Source organism: Diprion similis, chromosome 9 (assembly GCF_021155765.1).
Source record: "Diprion similis isolate iyDipSimi1 chromosome 9, iyDipSimi1.1, whole genome shotgun sequence".
Classification (NCBI taxonomy): domain Eukaryota; kingdom Metazoa; phylum Arthropoda; class Insecta; order Hymenoptera; family Diprionidae; genus Diprion; species Diprion similis.
Window position 1 is genome coordinate 6,608,066 of NC_060113.1, and position 16,521 is coordinate 6,624,586.

The 16,521-nt window shown below is 35.4% G+C and overlaps 2 protein-coding genes across 3 annotated transcripts in view; both read right to left on the minus strand.

Moving 5' to 3' along the window:
• The window catches only part of LOC124410493 (p53 and DNA damage-regulated protein 1), a 29,514-nt gene extending 15,894 nt beyond the window's left edge, over positions 1-13,620 (minus strand). The window contains exons 1-2 of the mRNA XM_046888910.1: positions 13,616-13,620; positions 1,800-1,803 (exon numbers count right to left, since the gene is read on the minus strand). The gene's annotated coding sequence lies outside the window, so the exon portion shown is untranslated. The remainder of the gene's footprint in view (positions 1-1,799; positions 1,804-13,615) is intronic.
• On the minus strand, positions 75-13,861 carry LOC124410483 (cationic amino acid transporter 3). Of its 2 annotated transcripts, none has more exons than XM_046888897.1 (11): positions 13,782-13,861; positions 4,624-4,909; positions 3,548-3,676; positions 2,861-3,121; positions 2,476-2,762; positions 2,146-2,383; positions 1,956-2,058; positions 1,695-1,855; positions 934-1,100; positions 752-860; positions 75-642 (listed from the first exon to the last, which is right to left on the minus strand). In XM_046888897.1, exons 2-11 carry the CDS (start codon positions 4,856-4,858, stop codon positions 512-514), a joined length of 1,821 nt encoding a protein of 606 aa, XP_046744853.1. In that variant the 5' UTR covers positions 4,859-4,909; positions 13,782-13,861; the 3' UTR covers positions 75-511. The 2 variants fall into 2 exon arrangements, with proteins under 2 accessions (XP_046744853.1, XP_046744852.1); XM_046888896.1 differs by having other exon boundaries at positions 13,786-13,840.
• Between the last annotated feature and the right edge of the window lie 2,660 nt (positions 13,862-16,521).

Consider the following 16,521-nt stretch of genomic DNA (forward strand, 5'->3'; position numbering starts at 1 on the left):
TTTCAAATCATTTACCTTTTAGAATTCACTCCTGCGATCAGATTAGAAAGAATTGTAATTTCAATGTTGCCTAAATTTACATTCATAATTGTCACTATTCAGTAATGATATCAGTGCATGGGGTCGACACATCTCGCGGCTTCAATTAAGTACTAATTGTGTACAATTAAACACATAATATAAACGAAACTGTCATGCTTTCATAAAATAGCATTTTAACTAATTAACGGCTGATTTCACAAGTCCGGTACATTTTAGCTTGGTTGGGAATCACATATTATTATATAAATAATATAAAAACTTTGCGATTACTCTGATATGTGACAGATTTTCTTAGAAAACTTTTCACAGTTGCGCTTTCCTTTATACGGAGTTACTTCATTGTGAGTTGCATTACTACGAGGGTGAAATCTTGCAAAGAATATTAACTCCATATTCATACATCATGCATACTGATTGTCATAATATCTTTTACCCACAATACATCACAGGTCGTATCGGGAATCCTGTTCTAAAATTTAGTTCCTTCCGAAAGTTTTTTATCTTGACTTTCATTTCGCTGAACTAATTCTTTTCTTTCGACTTTATCTTTAGCACCTTGGACGCTGGTATTGATTCCATATGTGAAGTAAATTACAAACCCTATGAAAAAAAACATACTCAAATTATTTCTATGTTCTTTCGGATCGTTCAAAGGTACTTTTCTTTTTATCGAAAGAGCAGATTCAGGTACTCAAGTTTTAGATCTTACCAATAAACATCCAAGCAGCAAATCTGATCCAAGTGTATACATCCAGTTGTAGCATCAAGTAGAGATTAACGGCAACACTCACGCATGGTATTAGAGGGACGAGAGGGACCTGTAATATGGAAATATCGAATATTAGTAGCAATATTTTCAAAGCCTAACAATCGACCCACTATCTTAATTACCTTGAAGGCCAATTTGATGTCAAGAACTGGTTGCCTGCCAATGGCAAAAACAATGAGCACCTCAATAAGCACCATTATAGATACAGCTAAGATTATTCCTACATGGCCATTCTGTATGTTTTCTATGTTACTATCTACTGTATACCCCAATGGTATTATCAATACACCTGAAACAAGACAAAAAGGAAAATTAAATAATGATTAGGCTTAATAAGTTCCATATTAGCACTAAGGCTGTTCTGTATAAAAAAAAATGACCTTAATTTTTTCTATGGATTCAGTCAGTACTTTGTGTTTACTGAAATACCACTAATCAAAATCGAAATACCGATTTCAAAAAAGTAATAGCATTTGGAATAATCAGTACAAAACACAAATTCTAATTAGGAACGACAAATATCGAGATTTGCATGATAAAACTGTGTTCTTGAGGAAGAAATTGTCGTCGTATGTTGGAGTTATATTTGAAGCACCTTGAGCGAAATAGTTAGAATGGTACGTTCAGACACTAATTTTACAATACGAAATTCTTTAACAAATTTTTTACAATGGCACCAGGCTTCTTTTGAAGTTTATCTTATTACTATTTTATAAACGAAGAATTGGTTTTGAGAGTGCAAGTTGAATACAAGTGCAATTGCCTTGAAGAATATAAAGGCGGTTATTGTTTTGACACTCTTAGATGTATGGTAAATGGCAGATGCAATGTCACCTGAATTTCCAGTTGATATTTAAGACGACACTAGCCTATCACAACTTACCGAAAACAACAACACCCCAGCTGGCAACACGACCAGAGAATTTAGTCGGCTCCTTCAGACCATTAAGATTAAAGATCTGTTTGAAACCATTCCACAACGTCAATTCTGGCTCCAGAACGTAATTGTCAACTACGTTACTGTGGGAGGATTCGGGCTGATACCTAAATTTTCACACACAACAATCTTAAGGTACACCGTAAATTGTGACGTCTATGAAAAACACCATATACCGGCCTTTCAAAAATAATGCAAGCAATTTACCTCAGAATTAAAACGCACAAAGCTACAATTGCATAGGCCATAAGTGTTCCAATGGACATCATGTCAATGAGTTGATTTATATTAAATATGAGTGTCATAAAGCCTGGAACGAAGATTGAACAAAATGAGAAATTAATTAAACAATTTCTTATGCAAATAGCGTAATCTACGTTTTAAGATATAAACTCACCAGAAAGAAGCCCGGAAACAATAGTACCATAAAGTGGAGTCTGAGTCTTAGAGTTGACAATACCCAAGAATTTGAAAATAATTCCATCAGTCGCCATGGCGTACAAGACTCGGGGTAAAGGAAACATAGCTCCAAGCATACTTGTGCATAGGGCAAAAACCGCACCGACATTTACGATCCATTTGATAACGGGCCATCCAATTTGATCAAATACGTAGGGAAAAGGTGCTTCCGCGTTCTGAAAACGTTGGATGAAGTTTTCTCGGAATAAAATGGGTGCTACGCATTGTGCAATGCGTTATTGGATTGAAAATTGATTGACTAAGCTACCTGATCGTAGTAAGGCCACATCATCGTGAGCACAGTTGAAATGGAGAAATACGCTAAGAAAACGACGGCTAAAGATATGACGATAGCCAACGGTATGTTCTTCTGTGGATTTTTGGCTTCCTCTCCGGTGGTAGCTATCGTGTCGAAACCCACAAAGGCATAAAAGCACGTCGCTGCACCAGCCATCACCCCGTTGAAACCGAAGGGCATGAAGCCACCCACCCCAGCAGTTTCCGTAAACTCCGGAGGGATGTCCTCTTGGGCGATGTACCAATTTCCTGGATCAGCTGTATCAAGCGTTGGATAAACAAATGTAAAGAAAAAAATATAACATTAGACACGAGAAATATTGTGAGGAATACTACTCATGGTAATCTCTGATTACCGTTCATTGATCCAGCGACTATGATCACCGAAAGAGTTAGCAGGTTAATGGTGGTGAACGCGTTGTTCAACCATGAAGACTCTCTCACTCCAGTTGCAAGTAATACAGCTAGCAGTAATACCATGCCGAAGGCAAAGAAGTCTGGGTATTCAGACAGGAAAGAAACGTTGATCGGCATTGCTTCTCGCAAGGCTTGACTCATTACGTTTCCAACCAGGTAATCGAGGTAGTTGCTGAAACCTCGGGCAACGCTCGCTGTACCTGTAAATCATAATGAGGATAAAACAGTACACGATTATGTTCTTAATGCGATTGATTACCACTTGAGAGCGACTATCGTGAAAAATTATACAAGAATGATTATTTCTTGGCATTGGTACTATAGTTAATCATTGGCCTTGTGGTTGGAAATTGGTACAAATTCATACAGTTCTTGGGATAACAAGTCTGCACAGTTCAATCGGGAGGCCAAAGAGTTGAGTACCAAGAAACTGAAATATTTCCAAATTCACATGAGACCATTAATGGTGAGGATTAGTAAAAAGAACCAAGATTGAAAGTTGAAGAAAAAAATTGAAAAATGATTTGAAGATTCTTCACATAAATCTATATATAGAAAGAATGTTTTCCAAAGAATGCTCGTTGATCCAGATATTATAGATTAAACGAGTTTACATGTACAATTACCTATAACGTATTCCAAAATGAGATTCCATCCGATCAAAAAGGCAACAAATTCTCCAACCGTTACGTAACTGTAGACGTAAGCAGACCCTGCTTTCGGTACTCGTGAGGCAAATTCAGCATAGCATAATCCTAAAACGTCGTAAGGATGTTGTAAACATAGCAACGGAACTCCGACAGTAGTAGTAAACAGAAAAAATTATCGTTCTTGGCACGATGCTTGGTGAATTTTTCATAGTAAAATAAACAACGTAGATTAATTTCTGTTTGAGAAAACAAAATCAGCTTCGTGTAAAAGTTTGCTTATAAATATTATCTGGCCGATGATTGAACCTTCGGCCAGTTTTGTGTGGGGTAAAAATTTCAATTTGGCTGACAATTGGATAAGTTGCAGTCTATACCGAAGTGTGAAAATAATTTAATTTTTAGATCTCTAGGCCTTAAAGTTTTCGCGAAATACGTCGATCTGCAGTTTTATCCATTTTTCGAATTGTAAGTTTGTCCTTAGATTTTCACACATTTTCAAACAATTTGAATTCAAGCGTCAATCTTCATAGCTTATTTGCTCACAATTCCAGTATTTCGTATTTCTGTACTTTTAACACTAGAACTGTAACAGACCAGTCAAAATGAATGTTTTTACAATTTTATTTTAAAATTTCTACTTCATGTTTAAATTTTTCCCCGCAATGATGTAATGACTTTTACATCGATAACCAAAGGAGTAATATAATTAATTTTATTTTTGTTTGATTGAACTGGTATTATACTTTCATTTTAAAATTCCCACTTCATGTTACATTTTACCTCTGTAGTTCTAGTGTTAACTATCCCGATAACGTTTTTGGCCATTTTTAACCCGCTAACGAGTGTCCAAATATTCTAAAAAAATTCAGGGAATTAGTTAAACATTTGTAATTGACGATCCAATGGTTTGTGTTAAAAAAATTTTAGTTTTTTAACAAATATAAATTTTTTTTAAAATTGGAAAACTCACGAGATACCGAGAACCCCAAAAATTTTCACGCAGACTGTACGTTCTCCTATTATTTGAAATCCATTGTCATGATTATACGTGCCTGCCAATGCGGATGCTGCTGCCGCAATCAAAAACGAGATACAGACTGCAGGTCCGGCGGTATCTTTTGCGACAGCTCCTGCGAGGACGTAAGCTCCAAGACCCAGAGTGGAACCAATTCCAAGGGCCGTTAAGTCAAGCAATCCGAGGCATCGAGACAACGCGGTATCAGCGGTGATATCATCCGGCGAATCCAGTCTACGCCGAGATAATGCTGCCCAGCATTTTGCTGCCATTTTTTGCCGATATTTCGGAGTTGGATTTCAATTCTCCCTAAAATTTATGATCTGAAAATGAAAATCAGCTTTAGTGAGCGATGTGCTGATGGAATTTACGGGATTTGATGAGCTTTAATCCCCTTAGAAAGTTCCACACATAGAGCCTATATATTTAGGCTTTCCGATGGTTAACGTTAAGGAAAAATTCAAAAGTTGTAGTTTTGCATTAGACTGCTGAGTCTGCTGGAAAAAATGATCACGAATACAAAGTTAGTTTTTTTTTTTTGAAAGTCATGAATCATATCTCAAAAACCGGTCAACAGATTTTCATGATTTTGGTTTCAGTTGACGAGGACCTTTTTTATGTAACAACTGATCAGATCTTGCAGTCGACGGGTCCAGTAATTTATCTAATATTTAAAGGAAAAAAATTGTAACAAAATAAAATATCAAGCATATCCAAACGGGAAGTTCTTAAGCTGACCCATCAACGTCGGCCGAATTACCCACTTGGTTTAATTTGATGTATTTCCCATTGTTGATTTTAACTATGTACAATTAAGACAACACCAAGTGTACATACATTCAAGGCAAATATAGTTAGAGAATATTAGTAAATTTTGCTAACAGAGGGAATAACAATTCCAATCACGCTGTATATATTCAGTTATTTGAATCAATCAGGTCAATTAAAGTTTAAACTTTTGAGAACTCGTTTCAGTATGATAAGAAAAGGAAAAATTATCTCCTTTCAGAAAAATTCTGTTTTTTCTGGTGAGTCCCAAATTGATCCCTGAAATGATTTTAATCATTGGCCTTTCATGCATTTCCTGAAAAGAATGAAACTATACCTAAACTGTACTTAATTTTAATTAAATTCTCTACATACTGGATGAAAAAATGGTTGGATTTTTTTTTCTACTGCAAATTTAGTGAAACAATAATCTCTAAATTGTACAGAATCGATTTTCGGGTAACTCGCAACTTTTAGACAGTGCAAAAGTGTGATCAATGCTTCCGAATTCGAAATCTTTTCGTTTTGCATAAAGAGATAATTATGCATAATTAGTATCCATTGACGTAGAAACATTTCAAGGATCTGAGTCAATGCCGATAATCTGCCCTATAATACTTCCAATATCGCCAATATATTCTGCTTTTTTCTCTCTCTTTTTTTCTCAACTGCATGAATTTTCTCAGCGATGAGAAACACGTGTAAAACTGTTTTGTCATTACTCACATCTCGATACCAAAGGTGTTAAAAGCTTACGAGCTTAATCGGAAGTCCGTTCGCGTCTGGCAGAGCTCTCGTTATGAATGGTGTAACGCGTATGATACATATCTTATTATAGATTTATAGATATGTTCGTAAACAGCGGATCGAATGAAATGATCCATACTCGAAGAGTTCGATATCACTTTGAATATCGAACGCTCGTTAACGTTCATAATTCATTCCAATTATCTTGTTTTCATAATATTAGGCCGAGCACCTGCTGCAGTGCGATGCAATATTGGCGAGTATTTTAACTACCTATATATTACAAAAATACCTACGTTTTTTGGGTTTTGGAAATTTGAAAATGTTTAACCAGTGTATAGTATCGTGTAACAAATAAAAAAATATTTCTATTCAGGAGTTAAAGAAATGATTATTTACTCGCTTCTGCACGGTTGTTATCGGCAATTGCTGATAATAAATTACCTAAAATGGGTTACAGAAAGGCTAAACCTTTACTGGCATCGTCGATGTATCTTTTCGTCAATGTTACGTGTGTCCAAAAATTGAGGAAAGAAAAATGAGACCTGAAAGTATAACTAACCGAAATTAATACATTTGTTTGAGTTTTGATTTCAGCCGATTTTTCACTATCGCATGTGTTGAAGATAAAGGAACCAGACTTCGAGACGCTGGTTCGTGCGTCAAGTTAACATAGGATACCTACAAAGTGTTTAGTGACAAGGCTGATACGCAGTAGATTAAACAATTTATGCCTACAATGAGATCTGATAGCCTGACTATCTAACGTTACGTATATATCGATGCATATCGAGAATCCCATCCGATATCTTATACGAATCTTTTATCTAATATGATTGAACATGCGTTTGAATTATTAATTAATTTTTAAGTATAATTTCGTAGCTCTTACAATTAGCACTTTACTATATATCGTTTCACGTATATCGATGTGATATACAATTTTTTCAGTTTTCTATAAATTCACTTTACTTAGTTTTTTTTTTTTTTTTTTTTTTTTTTTTGCGTACCTTTAAAAGTCCGGTTTTTATGTCCACTCTGATCACCAATTTCTACTTCGTCTACGAGAAAATATCGTTTAAGAAAGAGGAATGAGAACTAGGCTATAGTCAACGGAAGCTCGAAGAAGAGTGGCCGATATTTGCAGGGAGATTTTCTTTCCATCTTTCCTAATCTTAAGCTTGAAATCTTCCCCCCACCTTTTCCAATCGCTTTAAGAACCAGCTGAAGTTGTTAAATCATCCGAAGATAAGAAGAGTAGCTGGTACAGGTCTGAGTCATATATATATATATCGTCTGGCACGTTTCTGATAAAATTTTGAATTTGATTGATTCGACTTTGTATCTTTGACAATAATGCAGTACAATGAAATTGTAATACTTTAATCGATACAGACTGATTGCACAGATAACTGGCCTTAATTTTCTCTCACATCCATCAACGTTTGACGGATAATTAATTTTTTTTATACACTGGTCCAATCAACCAACCAGATTTTAATGTTTCATTTATACAGTGAATAATATCCTTGTAATAAAATATAATGTATAACAAATGCAGCGGACAAGTAAACCATTTGAAAAGTTTAATACAAATTTAACAAACGGATAGTAACAACTCTGCTGTTATATACGAAAAAAAAAAGAAAACTTAGGAACAAGTGTATTTATACAGGTGAAGGGAAACGATAAGTGAAAGTGAAAGACAAGAGGGCACGTGAAGATAAAAGGTAAAGAAAAAATCACTTCGTGGTTACTGTCCCAGATAAGTTAGTGTAAATTTAAGAAACCGAAAGGTCGTCGACACCAAATTTTCGCAAGTGGGAATGACAACGCAATAAATCGATGATCTATATCTCCATTCTTATTAATATGTGAGAGAAAATTTCCACAGACTAAATTGCGTGTGATCGATTAATCGAATATACAACAGGTTACAACATTCGTTCGGCTAAAGGATTTTTCATGTATCAATCGTATATAACCGCTTTATTATTCTGCGACGGACGTTAACCCCTCGTATTATGAATGCTTTACTGAAATGTGCAGATAAGTTTATAACAGATAACGATAACGATGTAAACGCCTTTCAATTTCTAAACAGCTCATTCTATTTTTCATTTCGTTAAAAATTCTTCGGGGCTGGAATGCTCGCACTTTTCTCTTTGAATAACCGGCTCTGCTGTTATTCAACGTACGCAGAAGCGAAAGGATTAGCTTAATTTGCCAAATATAGGGTTAAGATATGTGGAAAGGAATGTTTATTCGATTCATATAAACGTTATTTGATTCATCAGAAAAAGTGGTCAGATCGATAACTTGTGATATCCAGTGAAACCGGATTCATTTAAATTAACATAATATTTTCTTCGCCATATTTGATTGCTACGTATTTGACAAATTAAACCGAATTTTTTTTTGCGGTATGGTATGATACAAAAAAAAAAAAAAAAAAAAAAAAAATTTGAATAATTCACGCGTTACGAAGATATGTAAATTTCAAACGAAAGAAATACGTCGATTTTATCGCGATTATGATAAGATCATGACGATCATATAGCACGCGACAAGTGTATAATTAATAATTCACTATCTTAAGAGCATAGATTATACGAGACAGTAATCAGTTTAGCAGAACTGATAACAACTGCTAAAAATGACGAGACAGAATTTCGCCTTACATAGCTTTTGCGATAGGCAGAAGAAGCATTATAGGTGACTTTTTTGCAAATCCGACCTTGCAGGATTGATAAAACATATAGGTATTAAGATGTGAAAAAAAAAAAATAAAGAAGTGAAGAGATCAATCTTTGATTCGCACGTAAGTGTAATTATTTTATCAGTTTGAAAGCTAAAATATTATTGAAAGCCGGTCTTGCAAACTTATTGAACTATAACAAGTGCTAATAGCCTCCATTAGATACGATATAAGCTCACCCCGTTGTGAAAGTAAGAGAAAATCTGAATGATGGCATAAGTTTATCAGTTTATTACCGATATTAAATTATATTACTCTCTTATTTATTCGCCGTATTAGCGGGCAACGCACTTGATTTACACGCACGGTATTGCAGTAAATTGCAGTTGTTATTATACACGTCATAGAAAATGAATAAATTTGTTTTTTCCGCTACGTAATTCCTACATACTTCGAAAAGCGATGTCCCAACGTCTCTTCCTGTTTTATTGCAAACATTTCCTCGATGTATATTCCGAAGGACGAATCGCGGCTGTTTAATCGATCTAGTCGTTGGCATTGTTGGAAAATAAACTGACATTTATCGGCAAGAAAAATTGTTAGAATTAAACCTCGACATTCTCGAAGAATGTTGAATGCTGATTTTCTATTTCGTAGTTTTAGAGAAGAATTTTTTTTTTTTTCACCAATATCGAGTTTAACGCAGTTTTTTTAATCTACGGTTCAATTACTCAAGTATTTGCTTTTAATTGCTTGATACCATTCGCTTTAGCGAGTCAACGGTTGAACTGCATCGGGGAAAGTTATACGATGTATGTATATATAGGTAAATGCAATAGCTACTTGTTGGATGGCGCAAAATGTTTGAAAAGAGCTGTAGCGTTGCTTTGCACGTGTGACTGATCGGTCAAGCCTTGTATACCTAAGTTACACAGCGTTAAACTGATCGTCGTGAAAAACTGGTTTGAAAAATGAGGCCAAATCGAGCAATTTTTGTAGAAGTCTGCAAAGGTCAGACCATTCCGCACATTACACGTAGAATGTGCGTAAAACCGTAGTCAGAATTCCCCCGTATAACTTTGCAAATGAGAAGTAATAACTAAAGTGGAATGAAAAAAGAGTTGCGACCACAGATAATAACATTGATCAACATGTATGTATGTATATATATATATATATAGCTAACTGCAAATACACTTGAAGATGCAGATAAGATCTTTGAGTCGAATTATTATTCAAGGTATTTAATTAACATGTAAATCTCGATAAGTTAAAACGAAAGCAGCGTCGATGCGTGGGCAGCGAATTGGCAAATATTAAAAGAGAAAAGACGACGAGGGAAATAAATTCTCCGATTTTATCATACCTGCACGTTGTGTGAGTGATACATGGTGTACCTAGGAGTACAGCTTCTTTTTCCAATAAAGTTTCTCTCTCGCGCTGGACTGGACTTTAAGTAAGATGCGTACCAACGGCGCCAAAATACCCTAGATTTGTGGTGATTAATTGTTGTGACGTTGAATCTGCGTGGGCAAAAGTTCGCAAGGAAAATAGTTCCCTAATAATAAAAGGATTTCTTTAGACAGTTGGTACACGTCTCACTTAAAGACCTTAACCCCGAAAACAAGGTTGTGTCGTAGGAGTTCTAGGCACACCATGTATACTCAAATCACGCTAGGAGTGGAGATTCTTTCTCCAAAAAAGTTTCTCTCTCGCGCTGGACTAGACTTAAGTAAGATGCATACCAACGGCGCTGAAATTCCCTAGATCGATGGGGATTAATTGTAGTGACGTTGAATCTGCATGGGAAAAAATGAGCGAGATTTTAAAAAACTCACACCACAACTATACGTGATGATATTACCAAGCAGGTTGGCGTTCGTCAGAAAAATAATTCCCTAACAATATAGGGATTTTTTTAGACAGTTGGTACACATCTTACTTAAAGTTTTTAACCTCTAAGAAAGGGTCGTGTCGTAGTAATTATACTCACAGCACGCTGTAGTCTCGTGTGTGACGATCGCTTCGAGCTGCTTCTGCAATGCAGGTTCGCTATTGACGCTGTTGTAACGCGTAATGAGAGACTGTACGAAATAACCGATCATGGTTGCACTCAGCATGCACCTATCGTATGGTTACACAGGTAGGTATTACAGGTGTGTCAATGCCAGGTGTATAAGCTATACGAACAATATCGTGTACGCGTTTCGCAATTTCGCATACTGCGGAGTTACGGGAATCCCAATGGATCATGATATACGCGTCTAGAGATGTCAATTTAAGATCACGATGCATCGATCGATCTGTCTCTTAATCACCGAACTCAAAAAATATTCGTTCAAACTCTAACGAACGTATAGATGTTAGAATGTAGACAAAAAATTTGGCAAGATCATATCGAGGTAAATTAATGTCCAATTTCTTGTGTCAGAGTCTCCATATATTTTTAACGTTTCATAAATTCAACACACACAAACGCTTTCCAAATTTCTTCACATTTTTTCAATAACGTTATATACCGAGAAAATTTTCCAGTTCTAGTTACGTTATACTGTCCTTAATTACTCTCTCATATCTTACTTCGATTAAGGCCGTATTCAACGAAAAAATTTACTAAACCGTACAAACGTATTTAATGTTACAATAACCAGGAAATCTAGCATTAACAAGTATAATTACGCTATTTTGTTATTGTAAAAATACCCAGTTAAACGGTATTTTTAATGACTATAACAAATTACATTTTCTCGGTGTATGACACTTACTGGAACTTGACGTCGTAACTTTTGTTAGAATTTTACAATCATAATACTAATTATAACTATACAAAACTGACGTCACAGCATGTCAAGGAAATCACTTCGCAGTTACGTAAAAAGAAAAGAAAAAAAAGTCCCAAGAAATCTGTGGTTTCTTTAGTTTATTTTCTTGTATTTTATCGTAAATTTATGCTTACGGAGCGATAATAAATAAGGAAGAAATAAAGATATATATGCGGTTACAGTCTAAAACTGATATTTCGAAGTTACAGCTTATATACGTGTGTAGTTTGAACGTTAATTTCACGTCGGTATTATAATCTATTATACCTAATGTACACGATCAAGTTGAAAACTGTTCGACTATCGGTTGAAAATATAGTAAAATAAATGTAAAAAAAAAAAAACGTATATCCTTGTGAACATTTCAACTTGGCATATTGTTGTTTACATATGTGTATATGGGGCTTTCCACGTGAAATTAGCAGTCCATTTACCTCATCCTCCTTCATTTTAATCATTTTTTAGTATGATGTTTATACCGATCCGAAAAGATAAACAAGTCCTTGAGTTTTTGGTTGATGGCTATAATATGGGTGCATGCTTATTAGGAAGAACACAGAAAACGTTTTTACCGAGATGTAATGGACTTACGAACGACGTTATTAAGTGCAATATAATGAGAGCATGATGGGAGATTACGCTTGGGTCTCGATACGAAAAAATTCAAACAAATCATAGAAGTAGTACAAAAAATATTAATTTTTGAACATTGTTTATAAATTATTTGACATTTGAAACTAAAGTTTGTTTAATTGTTATTTACAATAAATGTTTGAAAAATTAGATAAATTTTCTTTAAATCAGAAATATTCTTCTAGTTTCTACAAAAGTAAACTTTATCTATCAAAACAATTTTTTCTTTCATCAGTTACGTGGAAGAAATCAAAATTGACGTTTAGAATCCAGACTCAAAATTCACGTTGACCGTTGTAATCGTAAAACCCCGAGTTCAGAGGCCCTTAAGTATTCGTTATTCAATGCAAGTACAAGTTCTGCGCGCAATTACATCACAAGTAATATAAGTCAGTCGACTTACGTTTAGACCCACTGTTGTAACAATCGGCCTTCGGTATTCGTATGGAATTCTGTAGCGTTTGGAGGTCGCAATATTCGAGGTAAAAATGTCTTAGCTTTATACATATAACTTGCGATTTTTATTTATTCCAGACGTTTGGATTCCAAGGAGTTATCAAAAGATCTAAGAATCTAGGAAATTCATTTTCTTGAACCGAATGGTATCCACTTGCACTTAAAAAATTTCAAATCCATGCGTGTGACAAATTTGCACATTTGTCTCGTGGGTGCGATAATGTACCGATACTCGATGGGATTCAACGTACTGCAGATTTCCTCATCGCTGATCGATCATTGATCCGCAAATACTCGCCTGTCCTTTGATTATGATAAATTGCGGAGAAGAGTCTAGATGCGTGTGCTAGAAACGCGTGAATTCCACTAATCGGAGGAGAAGATAACAATCGATCAAATTCGCTGTCACTTGTCAGATAAAAATTAAGCACTCGCTGATCCCACGATCAGCTAAGAAAGTACTTCATTATCTCTGGCGTCGTACAGTGTCTACAGTTACAGGTGAACAAGATATTCGTGTGTTCCCCTTTTCCCTCTGTCACAATTGTTTCGCCCGTTCTACAGACGATCATGCTTTTCAGAAGCCGAAAATTTTCCTTCCCAAATTACAAAAGAATGATTAATACTTCGAGCCGAATGGCCGGGTATTCATAGTCAATTCATTTTTCAGTGCCAAATTAGGAATGATTGTATCAATTAACTAATAGACTGTGAAACTACCTTGAACACAAGAACTAACTATATATATATATTATATATAGATACCCGAATCTATGCAACACAACATCGAGCGTGAAAAATGTGTTTTCGCAACTCGGAATGATAAGGAGAACAGCGGACGTGTATACAATAATAAATATTTGCGATCTGATCGGTTCGAAGTGAAAATCGTTCAAAGTCGTTACAGGACTTGACTTTCTTCCGCATTTTGCATTCTAGTACACAGTATAATGCAATTATTACACGACACCAATTTCTGCGAAGTAGTTCTAGCCAACTTTCGTATAACAATTGTATTTTAAGTAAGCATTATGTTTGTGGATAAAATGATTAGCGTTGTTATGTATATACTCACAGAGGTTCTTCGGGGGTGATGATCAAGCTCAAATAGGGTGCGATTAGAGAGACTTCGCATCAGTCCAAACTTGTTGGTTTTTACTTTGCGGTGAAAGAAGACAACGAAAACGAGCGGTAAATTGAAACGCGGAATTCCGAGCAGAGATAACAGACGATAGTGAAAAAACTGGGTTACCACCTGATCGGCTGCTCTGAGCAAGGCGACGCGAAGTGAACTCTGCGAAAGTTGATTCCGCTCTAAAGTACTCGAGGCTTTAAACTCTGGTGTATAGGATAGGAATCGTAAAATACGTCCAGTAGGTCGAGACTATATCGGCGGTTCGAACCGAACGGCGGAAATTTCGCGAGTCCAAAGTTCTCGCAAGGCTTGGGGTCCTTTTCAATCATCCCCCCCCCCCCCCCCCCCCCCCCCCTCGCCCGCCAATCCTTCATTTCATCACCTGTCCGAATCCTGTCTGATTGGTCCTTCTCACAGCTCCAAACTCGTTTGGATTCTTGACGGGTATTCCTCAGAAGCCGAAGCCTTTAGATCCAGGGATCACATTTCCCCTTCTACTTCGATTCTTTCGCTCTGTGTGAAATGGACAGGGATTATTCTCTCGACGGATAATTCAGTATATACTGAAAATATCAATTCATATCGTCACGAGATCGGATGACTTTGTGTCTGTGATCGCTGTTTTTCAGCACGAAACTTGAAGGGATCGTCTCAGTGTGACCTTTGGAAAAATCACTGATTTTCGGGATTTTTTTTTTTTTTTTAATGTTGTAATAAACTAATCGGTCTGGTTTTCTTTTTATAAATAAATACATTCATGCCGAATACAAAATGATTTTTGTTACGTTCATTTATTTAGTATATAATAATTAAATAAATTGTTGAAATAACACGTTGAAAAAAAAAGGTCCTGTACGATGTCCACGATTGCGGCCGCAATTTTGATCTGATGTGAAACAAAAATTTCAAAAATATTATTAATCTGTAGGAAAGTCGCTATCGCGCTATGGAGGTTTTGTTTTTTTTTACTGAAATTTGACAAAATGGCGACGGTTTGAACAAAAAGTATCGAATTTGGCCCTTTTTTTCGACAGTTTTTTGTAAAAGAAAATAGGAGGATTTCAAAAAAATAAAAAAAAGCCTCCATAGCGCGATAGCGACTTTCCTACAGATTAGTAATCTTTTTGAAATTTTTGTTTCAGATCAAAATTGCGGCCGCAATCGTGGACATCGTACAGGACCTTTTTTTTAACGTGTCATTTCAACGATTTATCTAATTATTATATACTAAATAAATGAACGTAAAAAAAATCATATTGTATTCGGTATAAATGTATTTATTTATAAAAAGAAAACCAGACCGATTAGTTTGTTACAAAATTTAAAAAAAAAATCCCGAAAATCAGTAATTTCTCGAAAGGTCACACTGAGACGATCCCTGAAGTCGTCGAAAAGACGTCTGAACGATGTCTTATGCGCCATTTTCTTGCGCCTGAAAGATATCTTTATGTCCTGAAGATATCTTCACGCCTAACAGATGTCCTTGTCGTAAAATCGTGCTTCACACCTCTTTTAACGACTTCAAGTTTTGTGCTGGCTGGATTTGAAAGACGTCATTTTGTTACTTCTCATTTAGCCACTGAAAATTTATATCGCCAATGCTTCTCCGTTTTCGCTCTCTGTTTTGGGAATTGCTACCCTCAAATCTACTTGAACTCCCTCTTTTTAGGCCCCACCGACGAGATTTTAACTAATTTAGACATAGTTTAGTTTAGTTTAATTTAATTTAGCCTTAGTTCTAGTTGTAAATTAGGTATTTGAATGAAAAATTCCATTAGTATCGTCAGATAGAATGTCGAAAAATAATTGACACATATTTTTTCTTTTTTCAATTCAACGTTCCCTAACAAAGATATAGCAGTTTGAAATTGACGCGTGACGTCACAATGTTACTAAATATAGATATACTACAATGTAATAAATGTATAACATTATGACGTCACGCGGAATTCTACTTGCTATATATCTTTGTTAGTAAACATTGAATTGAAAAAAGAAAAAATACGTGTCGATTATTTTTCGACATTCTATCTGACGATACTAATGGAATTTTTTATTCGAATACCTAATTGCTAGATTTTATTGTCCATCTCGCTCATCTTTCTTTTCAGTATTCGCTGTATAATTTCCTCATGATTTTACCTCTGTCATGTTATATATGTATACTGTTTTCTGTTTCTTTTTTCTCTTAATTACGTTTGTAACATTATTCTATATTGCTATAGATAAATAAATGTGCTATTCTATATTCTATTCTAATTCAATTCTTAATCAGAAATTAAATTAGCCCTGGATTTCCTTGAATCCAAATCCACGTCGGTGTGGTTACAATGACGAAAAAGTTTGCTTAGCCCTTTATAAGAAAAATAGTTGTACAAATCTAATCAGAATTGGAATTTTTATGTGGCAACTTTTAAACTTGTTTTGGGCCGCATTTGGTTACAGCTGAGATATTTGAAGTGTATAGTCTTTTTATATGTATGTATAAGTGACAATTAATGATGATCACACCGAGACGTAATCGCCTCACGTAACGAAGAATCCAAAGTTACGAAGCTAAACGCGTGAGGTTTTATTTTTCCTACTAAAAGGACTGTGAACGATATCGAAGGTTGAAAAAAGTGATTTTCCGAGTAAAATAAGCTACCATTGAGTGGCCAAAAGGTGATAGAAATA

Coding starts and splice junctions, on each gene's coding strand:
- LOC124410483 (XM_046888897.1), bottom strand. CDS start 4,858: ATGGCAGCAAAATGCTGGGCAGCATTATCTCGGCGTAGACTGGATTCG. Junction 2,763..2,860: donor AGTCGCTGGATCAATGAACG/GTAATCAGAGAT, acceptor CGCTTGATACAG/CTGATCCAGGAAATTGGTAC. Junction 2,384..2,475: donor TGTGGCCTTACTACGATCAG/GTAGCTTAGTCA, acceptor CAACGTTTTCAG/AACGCGGAAGCACCTTTTCC.